The sequence below is a fragment of the Phocoena sinus genome, chromosome 14 (genome assembly GCF_008692025.1).
Source record: "Phocoena sinus isolate mPhoSin1 chromosome 14, mPhoSin1.pri, whole genome shotgun sequence".
NCBI lineage: Eukaryota > Metazoa > Chordata > Mammalia > Artiodactyla > Phocoenidae > Phocoena > Phocoena sinus.
In genome coordinates this window covers 79,673,402-79,700,261 of record NC_045776.1, presented here as the reverse complement: position 1 = coordinate 79,700,261, position 26,860 = coordinate 79,673,402, and the positions used below count along the sequence as shown (strand labels likewise).

The following is a 26,860-nucleotide window of genomic DNA, read 5'->3' as shown; positions in this document are numbered from 1 at the left end:
CTGATGGGAGGCTATTGATGACCTTTATTTACCTTTGAGTATCCATTTAGTATAAATATTCATTCAGTTTTTTTCCTGCAGAAATATGTTTGATGCTAGGGTGCTGCCCCAGCTCCCTCTGGGAGTATGATATTCTATATGGTATATGTCCCATATTTCTTTTCTAAAATGTCAAAAAAGAAAAAAAAATTCAGAATTCTGAAACGCAGCTGGTCCCAAAGGTTTGAATAAAAATCTGTGGGCCCTGATATATGAAACAAGTCTTACTTTGCCTAAACAGAAGCCTACATCTCTCAGAGAAGGGTAATTAGTACATTCATTATTGAAGGCTCAGTTTCTGCTCTGTGTGGACCTGATCATCTTGTCAATTGAAATAAACTGTCCTGCTAGGAGTAGAATTAATGAGGATGCTGGGAAATGATAATGTGTTTCAACTGCCACATGATGAAATTGGGAAGGCCTTTTTTCCTTTTTTTTTTTCTAAATAAAGCAGAGACTCAGGTGCAACTAAGAATGCAATGCTAAAATCTCTCATCTGTCCATTTACCAAACCATTCGCCAATCCATCCAAATATGGGATCTTCCTGCAGTGAACAAAGATCATCTGTTTGTAGCACGCTAGATGCCAGTTAGTAAAGTTTTGCTGCCTGTAGAAAGCCCACTTTGAGGTGTTGAATCACCCCACTTTCTTACTATAAAATCCATAAGGGGGCAGGATTGGACCTACAGCCATCATAATGTCTAACAGAAACGAAACCTCTGGGATCTACAGGTCCTGGAGAATGGATGTTTCCTTCTGGAAAATGCATGGTGGGTATCAGGACTCAAGGTTTATGTTTCGAGCACTTTAATAACAGAAGATGCTTGCTTGTTGGTGGAAACTGAGAAGCACAGTCAGGGGAACTGAAGATGTGGTATTTTCCTCTTGGGGTCATTCCCTGGATTGCCCATCTTTGCAACCAGATTTTGGTTGAACTCACGTAGCCTTCCCCCCACCCGCCCCCATCTCGTTGTATCTGTATCCATTCGCTCAGTGAACATGGATCTCAGCTGTTGGTAAAATTCTGCTCAGAGCTTTATTTCTTCCCTAGCCCTAAGTCTCAATGGTATTGACAGTCATAGCTCTAACTGCTCTTTAAAATCGGGATTTTGATCTTGAATAGCTATTGTCTTCTCAGACATCAGGCTAAATGTTCTATGTACTCTGTCTTGCTTAATCCTTACAAGAACTCTTCTGAAACAGGAACACATTTGACACATGAAGAAACCAAGACCCAGAGATGTTAAGTGACTTTGCCCAAGGTTACACAGCCATTAAGTGGCAGGGCCTGGACTCATCCATGTCCTTCTGAGGTCAAAGTCCTTGACCTTAATCACTCTACTCCCTCTGGGCTTTAAAAAATGTGTTTGAAGATTTGGGGAAATTCACATTATGGCATAAGTGTGAAACATCATAAATAGGGATTAAGCATTAAAGCAGAAGACACCCTTTTCTTACTAACTAAAAAAAAAATCTTTCTGGCACTTGCTAGGGAATATAACACTCGCCCTGCCCCCATCATTCCTAACTTTTTTTTTTTTTTTTTGTGGTACGCGGGCCTCTCATTGTTGTGGCCTCTCCCGTTGCGGAGCACAGGCTCCGGACGCACAAGCTCAGTGGCCATGGCTCACGGGCCCAGCCACTCTGCGGCATGTGGGATCCTCCCGGACCGGGGCACGAACCCGTGTCCCCTGCATCGGCAGGCGGACTCTCAACCACTGCGCCACCAGGGAAGCCCTATTTTCTTTTTTAATCAATCCCAAACAATGGTGTGCTAGAGTCAGCTCATACTGCATCACAAGAACTACACTTGCGCATCTCTTCCCAACTCCAAGTTAGTAACATCATTGTGGTAAGCTTGAAATCAGCCATGGAAATCAGCATGGCTGCAAATCATGGTTCTTCCCTCTCTGGAGAACTGGTGATTAAACACTGACCAGCATACCACTGACCCCAAAGTAAAATCACCATCAGGAGCAAAGGGTTCACTGAAAAAAACAACCCCCAACAAATACTCTGACTTCCTGGGGGAATCATTCCTGGGCTGCATTTTTCCTTCAGGTCTGGCTGAGGTTCTGGTTGGTTGAGGTTCTGCTCTTACAGAGCTGGACATCCTCGGTTCCCTGATAGGATACTGTCCTGACAAGTCACAGAAGAACCTCCACTTGACTCAATGTAACCACTGTCTTTTTTTTTTTTGGATAACAATTTTGGGTCCCCTTATGGGCATATTTCTAAAACCAATCAAAGGAAACAAAGATGGTCCTTTTTGTCTTCTCAATCCAAATTCTGTATTATGTCCTTTCCTCAGTTTGGGAGAGTGGTGACCAAATGTCAGGGGCAAGATGTTGCCAATGGTAGCTCATTCAGGGAGATACAATGCTTTTAGAGGTCCACTGGTCCTGGGGCCTTTCTCTTAGAATCTAGGTATCAACTGTGAAAAAAATTAGATGTTGCCCGGACCCATAAATTCTATTTCTCAGAACCTAGCCAACAGAAATATTTTCAACCCGGCACAAAATATACGTGCAAGGATATTCCATGCAGTACTATTTGAAATGGCAAAAACTGGGGAACAACCCTAGTGTCCATTAGTAGAGAAATGGCTATCTAAAATATGGTCTGTCCAGACCAAAGAATACTCAAATATGAAAAGAATATGGTAAAAATGTTAAAAGAATGTGGAAGCTTTGCCTGTACCATGTTGGTGAACAAATGTTTGCTGGGCCAGGCAGATTCAATGGGACACAGGGTGGACTCACTCACTACACCCAGCCCGTATTCTTTGCAGGCATCTCTGGTGATAGCTCTATTCTAAGAAGAGGCCCTCAGTCTAAATCCTGCTAGGCAGTTACGGGGAAGGTCAAAGTTTCTTCCTGAGTCTTTTGGGCCTTTATTGTTTTTAGCTCAAAGTAATCCACATGCCAAAGAGACATTCTGGCGTGGCAAATTCTGCTCCCCTACAACCGTGATGGAAAGATGTCCGTTAAGACACTGTAAAAGGGGGAAAATCACATGCAGAACAATATGCAAAGCATGATCCCATTTCTGTTAAAAAAAAAAAAAAGTATATCTGTGTGTGTGTGTGTGTGCGCGCGCGCGCGCGCGCGCTGGCGCAGCATTAGAAAGGAGGCGGAAGGAGGAAGGACATACCTCAGACTTTAAAAGGATTTCCTCTAGGGAGCGGAATGGATTTGGGGCAGGAGGAGATAAAGGCTTTGACATCTTATATGCTTCTGAATTTTTTGGAAATTTTTAATAGGAATAGATTGTATTCATTTATTACTTGAGCAGTTTTGTTTCACACAAAAATAATGTGTGGGAAATGTTTTAAAGCTGTGGTTTTCAAACAAATTCTGTATGCCACAAAGGTATCTTGGAAGTAACAAGGGTGCCTTGGTTGGGGTGGAAGTGAGTTGCTCTCCCAACCTCCTGCTTCATGTAGAAGGTCCATTTTGAAAAATTTTTTAAACATTATTGGGGTTTCTATTATTAAAAAAGGATTTCTGCTGCTTAAAAAAAAATAAAGGTTATAAACCACTGCATCAAGGGGAACTGCAGTTTTAAATTCATCCCAACCAAAAATATGGAATCAGTTGGAGTTACTGATCTATCAATAGATGCATGACTTATATTTCTGGTTACATTTGAGGTTAGTAGCATGGCTGGGGGAGGGGAAGGGATCCCTCACCCCAAGGGGGAAATTGGGGGAGCACTGGGAGGGCAGAGGATCAAAAGGGAGTGTGGCCAGGTTCCCCCTGCCCACTTGGGCCCCCAGGAACCTGCTGAGATCCTGGGCCTGATCCTCTGCCCAAGGAGGCAGCCTCCAGCCATGCAGGTCCTGAGGGAGTGGGAGGGAGGGAAGGGGGAGCAAAAGTAAAGGCAAGACCTCTGGGACCAGCACCCCTGAGGGGCGGCTGGGGGAGGGGACGAGTTCCTACACCCAGTGGGACCCACCCACGATTAGGGGTCCAGCGACGGGAAAGACCCTGGGGGAGACGGTGGGGGAGGGGCGCGAAGGAACGGAGGGGAACGGGGCCAGCGCTTTCCCTATCCACTTAGGCACTGGAGAGCCCAGCAGGCTGGGTCTTAATCCTTTGCCCTGGGAGCCTCCCTCCTGCCGTGCAGAGCCCAAGCCCCACCCCACACCCCCACCCAGGGCCCCCCAGTTTCCCGTGTCCCCTGCATCGGCAGGCGGACTCTCAACCACTGCGCCACAAGGGAAGCCCTGATTCTTTTATATTTTTATTTTTCCTAATAAAGCTTTTATTTTTCTAATTTTATTTTATTCTTTATATTTTGTTAGTGTTCTCTCCTTTTGGCTTGTCCCCCCCACACACACCTTTTTGTTTCTTTTCTCTGTTGTGGTTTTATTTTACCTTGTTGCAGTTGTTTCAATTATAGTTTTATTTTTCCTAATATATTCTTATCTTTCTAATTTTATTTTGTTTTTTATTCTTTGATATTGTACTGCTCCTTTTAATCATTTTTCTTTCTTCCTTCCTTTTTTTTTTTAACTGCACCATGAAACTTGCAGGATCAGGTTGGAGGTCGGCCCTGAGCTCCTGTGGTGGGAGCTCTGAGTCCAAACCACTGGACTAACATACAACCTCAGACCCCAGGGAATATCAATCGTAGTGAGGCCTGCCACAGGTCCTCCTCTCAGCACCAAGACCCAGCTCTATCCAACTGCCTGCAAACTCCAGTGCTGGACGTTTCAGGCCAAACAACCAGTAAGACAGGAATACAGCACCACCCATCAAAAAAAAAAAAGCCAAAAAAATATGTTACAGACAAAGGAGCAAGGTAAAAACCTACAAGACCAAATAAATGAAGATGAAATAGACAACCTACCTGAACAAAATTCAAAGTAATAATAGTAAAGATGATCCAAAAATCTCAGAAACAGAATGGAGAGAATACAAGAAACATTTAACAAGGATCTAGAAGAACTAAAGAGCAAACAAACAGTGATGAACAACACAATTACTGACATTAAAAATACTCTAGGGGTTCCCTGGTGGCGCAGTGGTTGAGAGTCCACCTGCCGATGCAGGGGACACGGGTTCGTGCCCCGGTCCAGGAAGATCCCACATGCCACAGAGTGGCTGGGCTCGTGAGCCATGGCCACTGGGCCTGCGCATCCGGAGCCTGTGCTCTGCAACGGGAGAGGCCACAGCAGTGAGGCGCCCGCGTATCGCAAAAAAACAAAACAAAACAGAAAAACAAATTCTAGAAGGAATCAATAACAGAATAACTGAGGCAGAAGAACGGATAAGTGAGCTGGAAGATAAAATGGTGGAAATAACTGCCAGGGAGCAGAATAAAGAAAAAAGAATGAAAGGAATTGAGGACAGTCTCAGAGACCTCTGGGACAGCATCAAACGCACCAACATTTGAAATTATAGGGGTCCCAGAAGAAAAAGAAAGGGTCTGAGAAAATATTTGAAGAGATTATAGTTGAAAAGTTCCCTAATATGGGAAAGGAAAGGAAATAGTCAATCAAGTCCAGGAAGCACAGAGACTACCATACAGGATAAACCCAAAGAGAAACACACCGAGACACATATTAATCAAACTATCAAAACTTAAAAACAAAGAAAAAATACTAAAAGCAGCAAGGGAAAAGCAACAAATAACATACAAGGGAATCCCCATAAGATTAACAGCTGATCTTTCAGCAGAAACTCTGCAAGTCAGAAGGGAGTGGCAGGACATATTTAAAGTGATGAAAGGGAAAAACCTACAACGAAGATTACTCTACCCAGCAAGGATCCCATTCAGATTCGATGGAGAAATTAAAACTTTTATAGATAAGCAAAAGTTAAGAGAATTCAGCACCACCAAACCAGCTTTACAACAGATGCTAAAGGAACTTCTCTAGGCAGTTCCTAGAGGAGGAAACACAAGGAAACACAAGAGAAGGAAAAGACCTACAAAAACAAACCTAAAACAATTAAGAAAATGGTAATAGTAACATACATATTGATAATTACCTTAAATGTAAATGGATTAAATGCTCCCACCAAAAGACACAGATGGGCTGAATGAGTACAAAAACAAAGCCTGTACATATACCATCTACAAGAGACCCACTTCAGACCTAGGGACACATACAGACTGAAAGTGAGGGGATGGAAAAAGATATTCCATGCAAATGGAAACCAAAAGAAAGCTGGAGTAGCAATTCTCATATCAGACAAAATAGACTTTAAAATAAAGACTGTTACAAGAGACAAAGAAGGACACTACATAATGATCAAGGGATCGATCCAAGAAGAAGATATAACAATTGTAAATATTTATGCACCCAACAGAGGAGCACATCAATACATAAGGCAAATGCTAACAGCCATAAACGGGGAAATCGACAGTAACATAGTAGGGGACTTTAACACCCCACTTTCACCAATGGACAGATCATCCAAAATGAAAATAAATAAGGAAACACAAGCTTTGAATGACACATTAAGCAAGATGGACTTAATTGATATTTACAGGACAGGCCATCCAAAAACAACAGAATATACTTTCTTCTCAAGTGCTCATGGAACATTCTCCAGGATAGACTATAACTTGGGTCACAAATTAAGCCTTGGTAAATTTAAGAAAATTGAAATTGAATCAAGTATCTTTTCCGATCACAACACTGTGAGACTAGATATCAATTACAAGAAAAAAAACTGTAAAAAATACAAACACATGGAGGCTAAACAATATGCTACTAAGTAACACAGAGATCACTGAAGAAATCAAAGAGGAAATCAAAAAATACCTAGCAACAAATGACAATGAAACACGACAACCCAAAACCTATGGGATGCAGCAAAAGCAGTTCTAAGAGGGAAGTTTATAGCAATACAATCCTACCTCAAGAAACAAGAAACATCTCAAATAAAAAACCTAACCTTACACCTAAAGCAATTAGAGAAAGAAGAACCAAAAAAACCCAAAGTTAGCGGAAGGAAAGAAATCATAAAGATCAGATCAGAAATAAATGAAAAACAAATGAAGGAAACAATAGCAAAGATCAATAACACCAAGAGCTGGTTCTTTGAGAAGATAAACAAAATTGATAAACTATTAGCCAGACTCACCAAGAAAAAAGAGAGAAGACTCAAATCAATAGAATTAGAAATGAAAAAGGAGAAGTAACAACTGACACTGCAGAAATACAAAGGATCATGAGAGATTACTACAAGCAACTATATGCCAATAAAATGGACAACCTGGAAGAAATGGACAAATCCTTAGAAAAGTACAACATTCCGAGACTGAACCAGGAAGAAATAGAAAATATAAACAGACCAATCACAAGCACTGAAATTGAAACTGTGATTAAAAATCTTCCAACAAACAAAAGCCCAAGGCCAGATGGCTTCACAGGCGAATTCTATCAAACATTTAGAGAAGACCTAACACCTGTCCTTCTCAAACTCTTCCAAAATATAGCAGAGGGAGGTACACTCCCAAACTCATTCTACGAGGCCACCATCACCCTGATACCAAAACCAGACAAAGATGTCACAAAGAAAGAAAACTACAGGCCAATATCTCTGATGAACATAGATGCAAAAATCCTCAACAAAACACTAGCAAACAGAATCCAACAGCACATGAAAAGGATCATACACCATGATCAAGTGGGGTTTATCCCAGGAATGCAAGGATTCTTCAATATATGCAAATCAATCAATGTGATACACCATATTAACAAACTGAAGGAGAAAAACCATATGATAATCTCAATAGATGCAGAAAAACCTTTTGACAAAATTCAACACCCACTTATGATAAAAACTCTCCAGAAACTAGGCATAGAGGGAACCTACCTCAACATAATAAAGGCCATATATGACAAATCCACAGCCAACATTGTTCTCAATGGTGAAAAACTGAAACCATTTCCTCTAAGATCAGGAACAAGACAAGGTTGCCCACTCTCACCACTATTATTCAACATAATTTTGGAAGTTTTAGCCACAGCAATCAGAGAAGAAAAAGAAATAAAAAGAATCCAAATCGGAAGAAAAGAAGTAAAACTGTCACTGTTTGCAGATGTCAGGATACTATACAGAGAGAATCTTAAAGATGCTAACAGGACACTACTAGAGCTAATCAATGAATTTGGTAGAGTAGCAGGATGCAAAATTAACGCACAGAAATCTCTTGCATTCCTGTACACTAATGATGAAAAATCTGAAAGAGAAATTAAGGAAACATTCTCATTGACCACTGCAACAAAAAGAATAAAATACCTTGGAATAAACCTACCTAAGGAGACAAAAGACCTGTATACAGAAAACTGTAACACACTGATGAAAGAAATTAAAGATGATACAAACAGATGGGGAGATATACTATGTTCTTGGATTGGAAGAATCAACGTTGTGAAAATGACTATACTACCCAAAGCAATCTACAGATTCAATGCAATCCCTATCAAACTACCAATGCCATTTTTCACAGAACTAGAAGAAAAAATTTCACAATTTGAATGGAACACAAAAGACCCTGAATAGCCAAAGCAATCTTGAGAAGGAAAAATGGAGCTGGAGGAATCAGGCTCCCGGACTTCAGACTCTACTACAAAGCTACAGTCATCAAGACAGTATGGTACTGGCACAAAAATGGAAATATAGATCAATGGAACAGGATAGAAAGCCCAGAGATAAACCCACACACATATGGCCACCTTATCTTTGATAAACAAGGCAAGAATATACAATGGAGAAAAGACAGCCTCTTCAATAAGTGGTGCTGGGAAAACTGGACAGCTACATGTAAAAGAATGAAATTAGAACACTCCCTAACACCACACACAAAAATAAACTCAAAATGGATTAAAGACCTAAATGTAAGGCCAGACACTATAAAACTCTTAGAGGAAAACATAGGCAGAACACTCTTTGACATAAATCACAGCAAGATCATTAGAGAAATGCAAGTCAAAACTACAATGACGTATCACCTCACACCAGTCAGAATGGCCATCATCAAAAAATCTACAAACGATAAATGCTGGAGAGGCTGTGGAGAAAAGGGAACCCTCTTGCACTGTTGGTGGGAATGCAAATTGATACAGCCACTATGGAGAACAGTATGGAGGTTCCGTAAAAAACTACGGATAGAACAACCATGTGACCCAGCAATCCCACTACTGGGCATATACCCCGAGAAAACCATAATTCAAAAAGAGTCATGTACCACAATGTTCACTGCAGCTCTATTTACAATAGTCAGGATATGGAAGCAACCTAAGTGTCCATCAACAGATGAATAGATAAAGAAGATGTGGTGTATATATATATATACAATGGAATATTACTCAGCCATAAAAGGAAACAAAATTGAGTTATCTGTAGTGAGGTGGATGGACCTAGAGTCTGTCATACAGAGTGAAGTAAGTCAGAAAGAGAAAAACAAATACCGTATTCTAACACATATATATGGAATCTAAAAAAAAAAAAATGGTTCTCATGAACCTAGGGGCAGGACAGGAATAAAGACACAGATGTAGAGAATGGACTTGAGGACATGGGGAGGGGGAATGGTAAACTGGGATGAAGCGAGAGAGTGGCAATGGACATATATACACTGCCAAATGTAAAACAGCTAGCTAGTGGAAAGCAGCTGCATAGCACAGGGAGATCAGCTTGGTGCTTTTTGAGTACCTAGAGGGCTGGGATAGGGGAGGGTGGGAGGGAGACGCAAGAGGGAGGGGGTATATACGTATGCATATAGTTGATTCACTTTGTTATACAGCAGAAACTAACACAACACTGTAAAGCAATTATACTCCAATACAGATGTTAATAAAAAAAAAAAGACACACAACAAAACTTTGAAAGGCAAAACATGAAAACATGGAGAATGAGAGGAGTAAAAGGAGCGGGAGAGGAGGAAAAAGAAGAGGAACAAATGAGGAATAGCACTGGGGAGACATGGTCCAAGAAGGGAGCTGGAGAGAAATCTAGCTGTGCTTCCAGGGTGGGGCTGGGCTAGCTGGCCAGTTTCTGTGGTGTAAATACTCCCACCGTGGCTGAATCATCTCAAGCTTCCGATGTGGAGTTGGGGAGAGATGCTGGGAGGGATGCACAGGGGGGCTGTCACCACCGCATGACCTGTATGACCTGGCTCCAGCTCACCCCCCGTTTGGACCCCACATAGTAGCACTCCTAAAGCAACCCACCCACCAAGAAACAGCAGTAGGAGGAAGGGAACCCATGGGAGCTTCCTCCCCCACGGCCCAGTCTCTTGCTAGTTACACGGCAGGTGGAAGGGCTGAGACCTACTTCGGATTCCAGCAGGTGATCACGGGCTTCATGGTGTGGTGGGTGTGGTCGATAGTCAGGGCTTCCAGGAGCCAGTGGAGGGCACAGAGCTGGCGGAAGATGGGCTCGCTGCAAAGACAGAGGGAGGAAGCCCAGGAGGCTCCTGTTAGAACAACATTCTTCACAACAGTGGCGACAGATACAGGGGTGGTGCTGGCTCCCGGCTGGAGAGCTGTCTCCAGGCTCCAGGAGTGTGGCAGCATTTGCCACGCACCAGCATTAAACTTTCCCAATGGGCTCCTGAGCTATTTATTGGCCCCACTTTACAGATGAGGGAACTGAGGCTCAGAAGAGGTGAGGAACTTGTGCAGGTCACTGGGCCAGTAGGCGGCAGAGCTGTGATCTGACACAAGGTGACCCTATGCCAGTTACTGGGGATTTGCATGCACAGTGGGAAGGGACAGGGGAGGGTGTCCCACAGGTAGAGGACTGGATTCAGGCAAACGAGGGGACTGAAGGAAATGAACACCCTACAGGCATCCGGTTCTTCATCTGATAAAAATACAATAAATACACTAGCAGGGTCCAAAACGTCCGGAAACACAAGGAAACTAGTGTATTTATTGTACTTTCTCTTCACCCCAATTAACAACTAGACCCACTGCTTTAAATTTATAAATCCTTTGCCCCAAATGTAGCTGGATGTTGAGGAAAACCACATTGAACACATGATTTGAAAATGTAACTAAAACACCATTTAAAAATAGGTCTAACCTGTATTTTCTGATTTGGGGGGCATTCTGTATTACGATGAGACAGGCATTGGGTAGGACACCTGACACGTGTTATTTATTTCTCCCCAAACCCTGCCGGATAGGAATCATTATCTGAATTTTAGAGAAGAGGAAACTGAGCCTCAGAGAGGGGCCATCGGTTTGCTCCAGGTCACACAGCATGTTGGTGGCAGAGATGGGGCCTGAATATCCCATTCAATGCTCTCGACAACCCTATAAGAAGGGTGACTTTATTCTGTCCTCTGCAGACAAGGGACTGGGAGAGGTAGAGTTGCCTGAGGTCACGCTAGGATTAGTGAGGATTTGAACCCGCATCTGTTTAATCCCAGAGACGGTGCTTTTGTGGACCTGAGCTCTTATTGTTTGAGGTGCTGATGGAGCCAAATGAGTGGCCACCCCGAGAGCAAGGTCAGGAGAGGGTTAACCTGCTGCCTGCATTCTTCCTGGAAGTGGGGGGGAGTCCCAACTGGCCAGCCCCTCCCTGCATGATTTCTCCTCTAACACTAATGGGCCAGACGCCTCCATTACCAACCTGTGTAATTGCTCTTCTCTGAAACTGCTACTGTATTGATCCATACTCCCCAGGGCTCCTGGGCCTGTGCTCAGAGGGGCAGGCAGAAATCCACCCTCCAGCTTCCAGGAAGGCCCCAGCTCAGAAGGTGGAGTCCGAGCCCTGGGGCTCAAGTGTGGAGCAGGCCCAGGCGTATCCGGGAGAGCCCCTTGAGAGGCACCCATGTCACTCTGCTTGCAGGGGGAGCTACCCCCATGCACCCCACTCCTCCGCCCCCATGCTCTGGGGCAGCCGTGTCCACCCGGTCTTAGGAAAACTAGAGTCAGCAGCTCTGTCTCTCTTTTTTCATCTATAGCGCCTTCCTTCCTTTTTTTTTCCATCCACAAATTATTTTCTAATAATAAGCACCCACGCATCCCTCACTTCTAATTTAAAGGACCCGCAAGTCCACAGCCTTCCCAGTTCTGTGTCTTCCCCCTTTATACCATCTTGGTCCCTACAGGTAAGTGCATTTTGGCAGCTCTGGGTACCAACAGTAGCAGTGGCTGTACCATGTGCCCAGCCCTGTGCAGACACCTCCCTGTACCCTCACTGTGACCCCAGGCAGTTGTGAAAAGCCCAAGGAGACGCCCCCTCTTCTGTTCACAACTCAGAGCCCCTGCAGGCCTGGGCGTTCCGTTGTGTCCATTGCGGGTGGGGAGGGATGGGTAAGGGAGTTAACTGGTGAGGTGGGATGTGCTTCGTCGCAGGGGGCCGAGAGGCATGTGAGCATCAGACTCATTTCTGCAGGTGACAGGAACGGGCACAAACGTGGCCCTCTCCCTCCCTTGCTTAAGATCTTCAGACTCCCTAAACCATCTGCTATGGATTGAGTTATGTCCCAAAGTTCATATGCTGAAGTCCTAATCTCTAGTACCTTAGAATGTGACTGTACTGGGGACCTTTAAAGAGGTGATGAGGTTAAAATAAGGCCAAGAGGGTGGGTCCTAACCCAATCTGACTGGTGTCTTTAGAAGAAGAGGAGCCGTGACCCACGGAGAGACACTGGTGTACACGTTTACAGAGAAAAAAGTGTGTGAGGGCAGAGCGAGAAAGAAGCCCTCCGAAAGCCAAGGAGAAACGACTCAGTAGAAACCAGCATGTGGGCCCCTTGATCTTGAACTTCCAGCCTCCAGAACTGTGAGAGAATACATTTCTGTTGTTTAGGCCACCCAGTCTGTGGGGTTTTGTTATGGCAGCCCTGGCAAACCAACACCCCATCACATGGGAGACTCCCATCCATCTCCCCAGCCTCGAGTCTCCTCTCTCACCCCTGTGCCGCCACCTGCAGCCTGGTGAAATTCTGCTCTGTAGCGCAAGCTCACCGTACATACTCTCTTTGCACTGGGTTAAAATCCTAGCTTTGCCATTTATTAGCTATGTGGTCTCGGCCAAATTACGTCATTTCCCTGAGCCCCAGTTTTCTCATCTGTATAATGGCAGTAATCGTTCTAGTGAAAGTGAGGTGAGGTGCTCGGCACTGTCCTCTGCTCCTGATACACATTCCCTTTCCTCCTCCTCTGCCTCTCCGTGATTGGGTCTCAGCTCGGATGTCGCCTCCAGCAGGAAGCCTTCCTTGATTTTTCGAGCATCCTCTCTCCGAGGAGGTTCTAAAGCACCCCCCACCCTACAACGTGTCCCTCTGTCCCTACATTTTGTGTCCCTGCTGTCTTGTAACTACCTGTTTACTTGTCTCTGCAGCCCACAAGCCTCTGAGCTACAGAGTCTTGTCCATCACAGGTATGCACAGAGTAGGTTCAGTACATTTCTGGTTACTGAATGGGAGATGGAGGGAATAAATTGGTTGGGATCTGACACTTTCCAGAGCTGATAATTTGGGCACAATTCTCATATGCACAACCACAGAGATAACAAAGAATAGTAGCAACAACAGCAAAATAACAATAATAGTAAACACTTCCCATAGAGCGCTGACTCTGTGCCAGACACTGTTTTAAGTATTCTACATCCATTAAAGTCATTCTTATAACAACACTGTGAGGAAGGTACTATTCGTATTCCCATTTTTCAGATGAAGAGACTGAGGTCATATAACTTATCCAAGGTCAAAAAAGGCAGCAAACAGCAGAGCTGGAATCTAAGCCCAGACAGTCCGGTTCCCGAATCTGTGCTTTAATACAGTGTTGATGTCTCTTATTATAGGGTAGAGCCCTCACGCCCTTTTCAGCAGAATAGGGTTTCATCCAATGGGTCTGGACCTTTTTCTCTGCTTATAGAAAGTGCCTTACAACACCTGCACACAGATGTTTATAGCAGCTTTGTTCATAATTGCCAAAAATTGGAAGCAAGCTTTAGAGATGTATGGATAAATAAACTATGGTATATCCAGACAATGGACGGTTATTCAGTGTGAAAAAGAAACAGGCTACTAAGCCATGAAAAGCCAAGGAGAAACCTCAAAAGCATGTGAAAGAAGTGAAAGAAGCCAATCTGAAAAGGCTACATTACTGTATGATTCCAACAGTATGACGTTCTGAAAGGACAAAACTATGGAAACAGTAAAAGGATCAGTGGTTGCGGCGGTGGGGGGGGGGGGCGAGAGGGGGAGAGGGATGAATAGGCAGAGCACAGAGGATCTTTAGGGCAGTGAAAATACTCTGTATAATACGTGAGTGGATGGATACATGTCGTTATACTTGCATCCAAACCTATAGAATATACAAAACCAAGAGAGGACCCTAATGTAAACTAGGGACTGCAGGTGACTATGATGTGTCAGTGTAGCTTCATCAGTTGTAACTAACGTCCCACTCCAGTGGGGGATGTCGATAATGGGGGAGGCAGGAGGGAAGTGGGAAATCTCTGCACCTTCCCCTCAATTTTGATCTGAACCTAAATCTGCTCTAAAAAAATAAGGTCTTAATGAAAAAATACAGTGCCTCAAACCCGATGATCTCTCATCTAACATGCAGTGAAGCAAACTAAAAGAGAGAGACAGAGAGAGAGGAAGGGAGGGAGGGAGGGAGGGAAGGAGGGAGGGAGGGAGGGAGGGAAGGATGGATGGAGGGAGGGAAGGATGGATGGATGGAGGGAGGGAGGGAGGGAGGGAGAAAGAAAGAAAGGGTCCCCAGAAACATGCTTGATAGAAATCGCTCCTTTCTCATAATGATTGTATGTCAGGTCAAAGCACAATACCTTGGATTTTGTCAAATTAAAAGAGAAAGCATTTATTTTCTTAAATGTGGGGCATAATAGATGAAAACGCTGACCAGGGTGCACAAAGCCTGCTTCTAAAATCCCTGTGCTCAGAACTCTGGGGGAGCACCTAGCGGTCAGTGCATCTGAATAGCCCTCTCTGTTGAAACTGCTGTACCAACCAGAATACGAGTGGGAGTCAACATCCCTGAGAAAAAAACAACGTCTTTTCAAAAGTTTTACTAAGAGAAATCAGAAAATGCTACAAAGCTCCCCATGCTGACTGCCAAGGGCAAACCCAGACAGTGGCTGTAGGCACTGCTTTGTTGCACGGTTGCTCAGGAAGGGCTGTAAGGACAGGCCAGTCATCTCCCAGAGGAAAGGAGGGGCTGTCCTCCTTCCTACAGACTGTGCCCCGCCTCTTTTTTTCAAAAGGTAAAGGTCCAGTCTTCCTCGGCATGATTGATCCCCATACAGTCGCACTGGGATTGAAGGGACTGACCAGGCTCGGATCCACCTCGGCTCACGCGAAGACTGAGAATTTGAGAACTGACCAGGCGGGCTCTGCCCTGATGCCTCTCGGCAGAATGATGATAAAACTGCTCGGATTCTCCCCTCCTCCCGCATCCATGCACTTCACAAGGGGATTCTGCCTCTCTCTCGCCAGGCGGTGGAATCTTTCTTTTCCCCATCGCTTGTATCTGGGCAGGCCTGATGTCTTTTTTGGCCAACAGAATGGGGTGGAAAGGTCCTTGGTCCGTTCTGAGCCTAAGCCTTAAGAGGCTTTGAGTGCTTAGGCTCTTGTCCTTGGAACCCTTCTTGACAGCCACGGAACAAGCTCGGCTAGCCTGCTGTGTGAAGACAGTGACAGTCGCTGCCGTCACCCTAGCCAACAACCAACCAACCAACAGACCCGGGCATGAGGCCACCCTAGATGGGCCAGCCTCCAGCTTGCCACATGCATATGCAAGCCCAGCCAGGACCAGCTGAACTGATGTGGACGAGCAGAGCCACCCAGCTGACCTGCAGACTTTGAACAAGAATAAATGGTTGCTGTTTTATGCCACTCCACCTCGAGGTGGTCTGTAATACGGCAATAGATGCCGATACAATCACCAAATGCAGCCAGAGCCTTTGAACAGCCAAGGAGAAGGAGGGGCAGCCTTCAATCTAGAGAAGGAGTGTGTGCCTTTGTTTGCAAATAAAACTTTATTGGAGCACGGGCACATCCATTCATTGTAGCTTTCCTGCTGCGACAACAAGGTGAAGTACAGTTGACCCTCTGCATCTGTGGATACAGAGGGCCGACAGCACTACCCCATTTTATACTCATAAAAGACTCGAGCATCACAGATTCTGGTATCAGCAGAAGGTCCTGGAACCAATTCCCCGCAGATACCTAGGGATGACTGTAGTTGCGAGAGATACCATCTGGTTTGCAAAGCCTAAAATATCTACTCTGTCCCTTTAAGAAAAAGGTTGCTGATCCCTGGTCTAGGGCATAACGAATAGTAACAACCACCACTGTGATAATCACCACCATCACCATCACCATCACCATCAATGAACAAACCTGATACAAAGGACTGACTTAAGAGTCAGGAGATCAGAATTCCTGTTGTGAGCATTTTGGCAGGTTCTGCCTTCTCTCTGGGCTTCAGTTTCCCCATCTGGCACTGAAGGAGGATGAGCAAGAACCTCTCCAGTCACTTCCACAGTTGATTTAAACCTCAGTTTGCTCAGACCAAAGGAAATGGGGGCGGGGCCTAGGAATACGCATTATCCCAGGCATCTCCTTATTTTGCTATCCCCGCACCCAAGCCCAGAGCCCCAGATGATCCAAATGCAAGTGAAAGCCTAAGAACCACTGATTTACACCATTTGTTTTCAGAGGGCTTGTCCATGGAAAAGAAAGGCCAAAGCGCAAGTGTTTCCATGGGACGTTATGAGAAATTGCAGAGACTACTTTTGCAGGGAGATGTTTTAAGAACATCAAGCGGAGGCTGCCAGTTGGAATGTCCCTGAACAAATAAGTCTATGAAGAAGCCAGTCCTAATATTCCTCAAAGGGAGATAGGAGGAAAGTATGGAGTGGGGCGCAGCAAAAGCTGGAATATTAGTAAGGGACAGGAATGTGTCCAAATACATGGTGGTGGTGGCGGTGGCAGGGCTGATGATGGTGACGATGATGATGACGCCCATGGTGTTGGTGACGGTGCCATCTTCCACCCACGAACTAAGTGCTCTTACTAAGGATCTGCCATCTTGTCTTACAGTTTCACTCTTGCATTATTTTACTCTTCAAGTACACGAGACTTGGCTGTCCAAATATCACTAGCTCCTCAAAGGTAAGGCCTTGGGATATACCTTCTGTGTCGTGTGTGGTGGTGAGAGGTCAGGCTCTGCAGTCAGACACACTTGGCTTAAAACCCCAGTGCAGCAACACACTGAGCTCTGTGACCTTGGGCAGGCTAGTACACCTCTCTGAGCTTCTGCCCTCTCGTCTGCAGGGACGGGATAATAATACACCTACGCAAAAGGGCTGCTGAGAGGACTGAGACAGGGCCCACAGAGCAGTCAGCAGTGCATGAGCTTCTGCCCTCTCGTCTGCAGGGACGGGATAATAATACACCTACGCAAAAGGGCTGCTGAGAGGACTGAGACAGGGCCCACAGAGCAGTCAGCAGTGCATGAGCTTCTGCCCTCTCGTCTGCAGGGACGGGATAATAATACACCTACGCAAAAGGGCTGCTGAGAGGACTGAGACAGGGCCCACAGAGCAGTCAGCAGTGCATGAGCTTCTGCCCTCTCGTCTGCAGGGACGGGATAATAATACACCTACGCAAAAGGGCTGCTGAGAGGACTGAGACAGGGCCCACAGAGCAGTCAGCAGTGCATGAGCTTCTGCCCTCTCGTCTGCAGGGACGGGATAATAATACACCTACGCAAAAGGGCTGCTGAGAGGACTGAGACAGGGCCCACAGAGCAGTCAGCAGTGCATGAGCTTCTGCCCTCTCGTCTGCAGGGACGGGATAATAATACACCTACGCAAAAGGGCTGCTGAGAGGACTGAGACAGGGCCCACAGAGCAGTCAGCAGTGCATGAGCTTCTGCCCTCTCGTCTGCAGGGACGGGATAATAATACACCTACGCAAAAGGGCTGCTGAGAGGACTGAGACAGGGCCCACAGAGCAGTCAGCAGTGCATGAGCTTCTGCCCTCTCGTCTGCAGGGACGGGATAATAATACACCTACGCAAAAGGGCTGCTGAGAGGACTGAGACAGGGCCCACAGAGCAGTCAGCAGTGCATGAGCTTCTGCCCTCTCGTCTGCAGGGACGGGATAATAATACACCTACGCAAAAGGGCTGCTGAGAGGACTGAGACAGGGCCCACAGAGCAGTCAGCAGTGCATGAGCTTCTGCCCTCTCGTCTGCAGGGACGGGATAATAATACACCTACGCAAAAGGGCTGCTGAGAGGACTGAGACAGGGCCCACAGAGCAGTCAGCAGTGCATGAGCTTCTGCCCTCTCGTCTGCAGGGACGGGATAATAATACACCTACGCAAAAGGGCTGCTGAGAGGACTGAGACAGGGCCCACAGAGCAGTCAGCAGTGCATGAGCTTCTGCCCTCTCGTCTGCAGGGACGGGATAATAATACACCTACGCAAAAGGGCTGCTGAGAGGACTGAGACAGGGCCCACAGAGCAGTCAGCAGTGCATGAGCTTCTGCCCTCTCGTCTGCAGGGACGGGATAATAATACACCTACGCAAAAGGGCTGCTGAGAGGACTGAGACAGGGCCCACAGAGCAGTCAGCAGTGCATGAGCTTCTGCCCTCTCGTCTGCAGGGACGGGATAATAATACACCTACGCAAAAGGGCTGCTGAGAGGACTGAGACAGGGCCCACAGAGCAGTCAGCAGTGCATGAGCTTCTGCCCTCTCGTCTGCAGGGACGGGATAATAATACACCTACGCAAAAGGGCTGCTGAGAGGACTGAGACAGGGCCCACAGAGCAGTCAGCAGTGCATTTTTATCGTGCACACAGTAGGGGCCTAATAAATATGTGACAAAGGAGCAGACAGAATCCAGTGCACCATGTTCATTGGCCTAGAGCAGTTCTTATGTGGGAGGGCTGGGGGTATGGGTGTGATTTTGCCCCCAGGGGGCATTTGGCAATCTCTGGAGACATTTCGGTTGTCACAGCTGGGGAGGGGGGTGCTACTGGCACTAGGGGGTGGCGGCCGTGAATAGTGCGAAACATCATACGGTGCACAGGACAGGCATTTCCAACAAAGAAGTATTTGTCCCCAGACGTCAGCAGTGCCGAGGATGAGCAATCCTGCCTCACAGTCAGTTTCTATCTCTGTGCCTGAGATCTCCCAGTTGAAAAGTGCTAACTAGTGAAAAAGAAAAAGCTGGGCTTAGAATTCTCTGGAACAGATAGGAGGGGAACAAGGTGTCAAGGTTTTGGAAAGCCCCAGTATTCTTTGGAGGGTTGGTCAGCCCCTGTCACATCACGCAATGAAGAGTTTGTGCCTGGGGCCGGCTCAGAAGGCGGCAGGGGCTTCTCCGGGAAATAGCTCCTTGAGTCTTGGGGAAAACATGTCCCCGGAGCCCTGGGTGAGACATCTGCCAGGCACATGCTGCAGACAGATTTTACCGGGCTTTGCAAACTATTTGACATTAGTGCGTCTGGTGTGGTAAGGGATGGAATGACTCAGTCCCAGCTGGATTGCCACTTAGCTCTGAGCCCCCATGTCTGCCTTCTGTTATTTTCATACACCACATAACACTGCTGGCCCCAGGCTCCCTGTCCCTTTTCAAGAGGACAAAGGAACAGCTCCACAGCTCCCAGCTGTTTGAGTCATTTGACCTTGGCTTCTCGTGATAAGCAGATGAGCCAGAGGTGGGACTACTTACACGTGAGCCTCAGGCAGTGAGGGCGCAATGATGCAGCTGTGCACGGGGGTGAACGGACGCAGGAGGACTCCCATCCCCACCTTCTTCATCTTCTTGTCCCCGTTTGTGCTGAAGGTGAAGCAGAATGAAAGCAGCAGAGTGAACGGACAGGAGCTGTTTTAAATGCCCTCTTCTCTCGCCAGGGGTTGTCTGGCAAATATCACTGGGCACCTGCTATGGGCCAGGCAGTAATTCCCGCTGGAGAGATGAAGGTTCTAGATGCAGCCAGTAAGCAGAGCGTATTAGACGCCCTTCTCTCATGGAACACATATTCCCATGAAGGAGCAAATAAGATAAATCAGGCAGCTGTGTGGTATACTGGTATAGTAGACTAGCAGTCGGATATGTTTTGTTACCTGGCTAGACGAATATTTATGATGTTGTGAGACATTCGGTCTATGTCATGACTACTTAGTAGCAGGAAAGCCGTTGACAGAATGCAAGCAATAAGCAAAGGGGAGGGTTCCAATAAAACTCTATTTACAAAACCAGCCTGGGGGCTGGATTTGGCCCATGAGCTGGAGTTTGCTGACCCGTCCCCATCCCCACCCCCACTAGACAGTGACACATGCTACGGGGAGAAAAAAGAGAAGGGGGCTCAGAAGGGCTGGGAGAGCTGGGGCTTGCAATTTTCAATAGAGTGATTGGGGAAGTTATCACCAAGAAGGTGACATTTGATAAAAATCTGCAGTGGAAGGGAGTGAGCCATTCAGATGTCTGGGGGCAGAGCATTCTGGAGAGAGGGAGCAACAGGTGCAAATGTCCTGAGGTGGGACTGTGTTTTAGAGACGGCAAGGGGGCACGTGTGGCTGGAGTGAGCAACAGAGAGAGAGGGAGGGAAGGATGGAGAGAGAATGGGGGCCTTGCAGACCAGTGCGGGGACTCTGGCCTTCTCCCTCAACGAAAGTAAAGGACTCTGAGCTGAAAGAGGACATGATGTGACCAAGGATCCCTCTGGCTGCTGTTTTGAGAATGGCCGATGGTGGGAGTGGAGGGCAAGGAGACCAGTGAGAAGTATCACAATTATTTCAGCTTGAGAGAGGAAGGTGGCCGGCACCCAGGGTCCTAGCGACAGGGATGGTGGGAAGTGGAAATGGCGGGTGCACACAGGGCAGGAACTGCCTGGAGTCAGCGGCTTTTATTTGCGGTCCTTTCCTTAAAGGGGCTTCTCCCAACTCTCCAGACTGCTGACTCACTGGCTGGATGAACCAGCCGTGAGACGTGGGGATCTCGAGCTTCAGACGTCGGCACAAGTGTGCCCCCAAAGATCAGCCACGACCAGGCGTACCTCTCCGGAAGCCCATCCCCTGCCCCACAGAGAATACAGAAGCTTCCTCTGAAGCCAAAACGATCTGGGGGAAGCAGGGGTGGGCGGGGGTGGGGTGGGGAAAGGGATGCTTAGAGAGGAGAACTGCCCAAACAGGCGGTTCATCTTTGAAACCACTGGACATTTATCGAAAAAGGACTGTTTCAAAGTGAAAAATATTAAGTTACATTTAATACCACAGCTAAGTTTTTCTTTTCAACACCATCATGGAGTAAGTCATTTCAGTCAGAGAAGACAGGGTTTGTTTGTTTTTTTTCCTTTTTGGCATGCCTGGGTCACAGGGTATATATTTTTTGCCCATGACCAAATCTAGCCCATAGACATGTTTTAATAAGCCTACTGTGTGCGTAATGGAATTGATTGTCTATATTCTAAAATTGGGAGATGTCACATAAAGATGGAAAAGCTTTGTTTCTTGAAGACTCGAAAGTTCTTGCCACTCTGAGTAAGAGTTGGGTGAGGCCCAAGGTCAAGATCGCTGCCCACTTTGCACGAGGTGGTGCCTCTTGGGTTGCCTGAGACTCAAAAACCCCTGGCATCTCAGTCCCAGCTTGCCTTACGTATTTATGCTACCAGTGTGCTCCTTTAAAGCCTTGTAGTTTCTCAGCCTGAGGACTTTAATACTGATTGAATCAGTGACGGGTTCCCTGATTCATTCACGTCTCCCCATATCTATGGAACATCTCTGCGCTGGGGGCTGTAGGTGTGGTGATGGAGACAGATCCAGCCCCTCCCCTCCGGAGCTTAAGAGCCTCCTGGCGGAGACGGGCTTTACACAAACACAGCTGTGATAAGGCTGAGTTGGGGAGTGTGTGGTGCTTTGACAGACCCAAACAGAGAATCTGGCTGAAACGGAGCCAGGGAATACTTCCTGGAGGGAGTTGTGTCAATTTAGAAACAGGGGCCTCAAGTTTCTTCTAATGCGAAGGTGGCTTTATAGCCCCCATCCCCCTGGAATCTTGGCTTTCTGAGTGGCTGGGCCAATAGAATGTGTCAGAAGTGGTGTGACGCCAATTTCTGGGTCCCAGCTCCAGGAACTGGCAGCTTTTCCTTCTTATGTCTTGGGAAGATCACTCTTAGCACCCAGGCACCACCATGCTGGGAGGAAGCTGGCAGCCTGTGAAGAGACTCATAGGGAGGGGGACCAAGACTGCGGGCTCTCAGTCCTGGATGAGCTCAGAGCTGACAGCCAGCCCCCAGGCGCCACCGTGTGCACGCGCTCTCTCGGAAGCAGACACTGAGCTGCCCCAGCTAGTGCTGAATCCCTCCCCACTTGACCCTGCTCAAATGGCAGATTTGTGAGTGAAATAGATGTTTGCTGTCTTGAGTTAACAGGTTTTGGAGTGGTTGCTCACAGCAACAGTAACTGGAACAGAAGTAAATATTGAGCTGAGATCTGCAGGTTGAATGGGAATTCAGTAGGCAGAGGGCAGAGGGAGAGGCCCTGGGGAGGAGGGGGAGGGAGACAGTGTGGCTGGAGGGGAAGCCAAGGGCTAGCCCATCCAGAGCCTTGTAGCCCCTGCTCAGACTTTTGTCTTTATCCGATAAAGAATGGTGGCCACTGAGGATTTTAAACTGGGAGTGGTTTACATTTGGAAAGCTCGCTCTGGCTTAGCGTGGGGAAAGGAGCCAGAAGAGGTGGAGGCAGCCATTAGGAAGTCACCTTCCTCCTGGGAATTTGAGGACAATCTTGGGGTCACAGAGCTAACTAAAACATAGGACCAGAATCTAGGTCCCCTGCTTTCCATTTCCACAGGCTCTTTATTCAACCCTAGAGCTGAGGAAACCACAAGCCAATATGTTGGCATGCCCAGGCTTACTGGCTCAACCCAGTGGTCTAGAATACGGGGAAATTAACCCAGCTATTACACTCCTTAATCTCTTGTTTTATGTCTCATCTCAACTGCGAACCTAAGACAAGTTCTACCCGTTGTTTTTTTCTCCTTTTTCAGCCGAACCTGCAGCTGAGAAATGAGGTCAATGAACACAGTGGGAAAGACTGCTTGCAGGCCGGAATCTTTGGGGACACGCTTGATTTTCTTTTTTCCCTACATAGTTTGTCAGACTTAAAACTTTGGTCCAAAAGAACTTATCCTATGGTCTTAGGTCCGGGGGGGGAAATCCCTTTTGCTTTTAGAATGTGCAGGATCAAATACTGCGTTAAAAAAGCAGTTCTAAATGAACACGTGTATTTTCGATAATTCTGTGATTGGAATTATATTTATAGAACATAGCTCTTACATGTGAGATGCCTTCTAGCCTGCCTGGAAATTAAGATTTTTAGCCATAGATCTGAGGGTTTTAAGTAATTGAGGGCCAGAGAGATCAACTTCATTTCACTGCATAATAAGAGCTAGCAATTACTAAGCACGTCTCATAAGCCAGGCTCTGCGCTAAGTGTTATTTCTTTTAATCCTCATAACAAATTTGGGAGTTTGGTACCATTCATAAGGGTGTAGAGAGAGGAGGCTCAGAGCAGCAGAGCGACCTGCCCAAAGCTAAACAGTTGTATGGGGGAAGTCTGGGCTCGAACCCCAGCCCTGTGCTCTTAACCACTACTCCCTACTGGTAGGGATAATCTCCCAGTGCTATTTTATAACCCCTGCCGCCCCCACCTGCATTTGATGGCTATGTTGCAATAACAGTCTCCAGTTTTATTTTAATGACCAGCCTTGCACAGCTCATGGAATCCACTGGATAAGTCATAACCAGACCAATGTCCACGTGAGGCAAGATCTCATGCATATTTAAACTTATTAAACTTTAAATATACCATGTCTTGCACACTGAAACATGGATCGGAGAGGGAAGAATTGTGTTCTGTGACCATGGATTAAAAACCCCATGCAAACAAGGGCAACGTTACAACCAAACTGTTTAAACAGTCACGGGAGGATCTTTACAGATGCCACCTTCCCCAGAGCCTGTTTGTTTGCCCAATAATCTGGGTAAAAAGTTCCTGCAAAAAGAGCCACTAGTTCGTTCCTTCTCTTTATTCTAGAGAAAGGCTGCCAGGTGACTAGTGCCCCTAGAGGTACCAGACTCAGAGAGGGTCATCGGGCTCTTAGATGACACTAAGGGCAAAACTTGCACTGAGCTCGCGGGACCTTCACGGAGAGGGTAAGAACGCCTTGGCTCACCGAGTGGCTTTCTCTGTCTCCTGCGCCTCTTCAAGGTCCCGTGAGGACACTTCAGTGGGGTCCACCGAGTGGCCGGATGGAGGTGGCTCAGGTCATGACTTGCCTGCTTTTATTTTTTTTTCCATTCTGAAAATCATATTTCTGATTTTGGCAATAGATACCACCAGCACACCCTCCTTCTCCAGCCCTGGCCTTTCTAACCTGACATGCGGGCTTACAGGATTTCTGGCGGGCTGATACAGATGGGTCTAACCATACCTCTTTTTTTGTCACCCACTGAACTCCCATTCAGCATTAAAGACCCTGCTCAGAAGTCACACTTCTGGGGATTCTTTCCAGATTTCCTTTTCACCCCCTAAAGTTGAACGGGCGGACACTGTGAAGTAATAGAAAAAAAATATGTATATTGGTCTCTGCCCTCACTTTCTGGCACAGAGCTCCTAAAACCCTTGGAATTTCCTACGTGATAAAGAGTACCAGGGGCATCTCTTGTTTTAATATTTGGTCTTAGACCCTGGATCCTGACACAGAGCTCCCAAATCCCTTGGAATTTTCTGGGTGATAGAGGTGTCTTTTTCTGGGGAATGGGGCAACTCTTGGTGGGCTCCTGGATAGCTTTAGGATGGGGGCTGGTCGCCAGAAAGACCAAGCCATGATTAGAAGCTTGGACCTCTCAGCCCCACCCCCAGTCCTCTGGGAAGGGGAGAGGGGCTGGAGACTGAGTTAGTGACAGAGCATGCCTATGTGATGAAGCCTCCATAAAAATCCCTGAAGTACGGGGTTTGTAGAGCTTCCGAGTTGGTGATCACATCCAAATAATGGGAGGATGGCACTCCCCAACTCCACAGGCACAGAAGCTCCTGTGCCTGGGTCCCTTCCAGACCTTACCCTGGGTACTTCTTGATCGGGGTGCTCATCTGTACCCTTTATTATGTAATAAAATGGAAAATGTAAGTCAGTGCTTCCCTGAGTTCTGTGGGCCATTCTAGAAAATTATCAAACCCAAGGAAGGGGGTCATGGGGACCCTGATTTATAGCTGGTTGGTCAGAAGTACAGGTGACAACCTGGGACTCGTGATTGGCATCTGACATGGGGGCAGTCTTGTGGGACTGAACCCTTAACCTGTGGGATCTGATGCTAACTCCAGGCAGAAAGTGTCAGAACTGAATAGGATGGTAGGATGCCCTGCTGGTGTCGCAGACATTTGCTTAGTGTGGGGGAAAACCCCACACATCTGGTGTCAGAAGTATGAGTGTGATCATGGTGTGAGAGTAAAGGAGAAACACATGGGAGGAGTGTTTTTCCTTTACAGGCACACTTCAGGGCACTTGAGGGGCACCCCCATGGTACTGTGCTGTGGCACCGCATGTGGTAGGGACTGTCCCTCAATCCTTTTCATATCTCCGTGCCATCAGAAGGCCTGCACGCAGTAGGTCTTCAAAATACAAACGGTTGCTTGTACAATGAGAACAGGCCTGGGTCAAGGTCGTCTCCCATTCTCACCCCTACACTTACTTGGAAGCCAGGATAAAGGTCCAAGACATAACGCACTAAGGGGTCACGGGTATTTTACTGAAGATCTTCTGGGGAAACTGAGGAATGGATCTACATGTCACACTATGAGGCAAAACCTCGTAAAAACCCTCATTAGACATCTCCATTCTCTCCCACTGTTGGCTGCCTTTCCTCTCTTCCCTCCTCCGAAGGGTCCCTTCCGCTCACACTCTCGGCCCGTCTCCTGAATGTCTCCATTCTATCTGTCAGGGAAGCCTCTCTGTTCTTCCTGTCTACCTGCGTATTCACTTGAATACACTTGCTCACCAAAGAAAGTTTCTCCTTGGGATGCTCACTCCTTGGAAGGCATGTGGTGGGGATTGTAAATCATAGATATTTTCTCTAGTCTCAGAATGAATGAATGAGTTAATAAATGAATGCACAAATGGTAAGCTAGCTTACTTAGACCAACCCACTGGGTAAAAATAACCAAAAATGCTGGACAAAATGTTTTTTTAGAAAGAGTGGCAAGGGGACTTCCCTGGTGGCACAGTGGTTAAGAATCCGCCTGCCAATGCAGGGGACACGGGTTCGAGCCCTGGTCCGGGAACATCCCACATGCTGCAGAGCAGCTAAGCCCGTGAGCCACAACTACTGAGCCCGCGAGCCTAGAGCCCATGCTCTGCAACAAGAGAAGCCACAGCAATGAGAAGCCCGAGCACTGCAACGAAGTGTAGCTCCCGCTCACCACTAGAGAAAGCCTGCACGCAGCAACGAAGAACCAGTGCAGCCAAAAAATAAATAAATTTTAAAAATAAATAAAATAAAATAAAAAGTGTGGCAAAGAGCCAACAACAAAGTGGGAATCTCTCGGCCAAAACTAAAGAGAGACTGGAAACCAGAGAGGTAAGGCGGCCTGGGAGCTGCTTTGGTCCTAAGGACATTTGCCAACTTAGAAAAGGTTAACTTTCCTTCTAACAGCTTCCCAGGGCAAGGAAAAAGCATAGTCCATGGTCTGCACAAATGAGGAATCAAAAAGACCCTTCTTACAACAAGCTGGGATTCCCAAGGGCCAGACTTTCAGGGGAAAGGAGACTAGAAATATACCAGCCCCTCATGGTCT

General features: G+C 46.7%; 1 protein-coding gene across 1 annotated transcript in view; it reads right to left on the bottom strand.

The window, feature by feature from the left end:
• Positions 1–26,860, bottom strand: part of CCDC60 (coiled-coil domain containing 60) — a 97,504-nt gene that overhangs the window by 30,108 nt on the left and 40,536 nt on the right. The window contains exons 4-5 of the mRNA XM_032654073.1: positions 19,737–19,844; positions 10,336–10,443 (exon numbers count right to left, since the gene is read on the bottom strand). Of these exons, the coding sequence (XP_032509964.1) occupies positions 10,336–10,443; positions 19,737–19,844 (216 nt within the window). The remainder of the gene's footprint in view (positions 1–10,335; positions 10,444–19,736; positions 19,845–26,860) is intronic.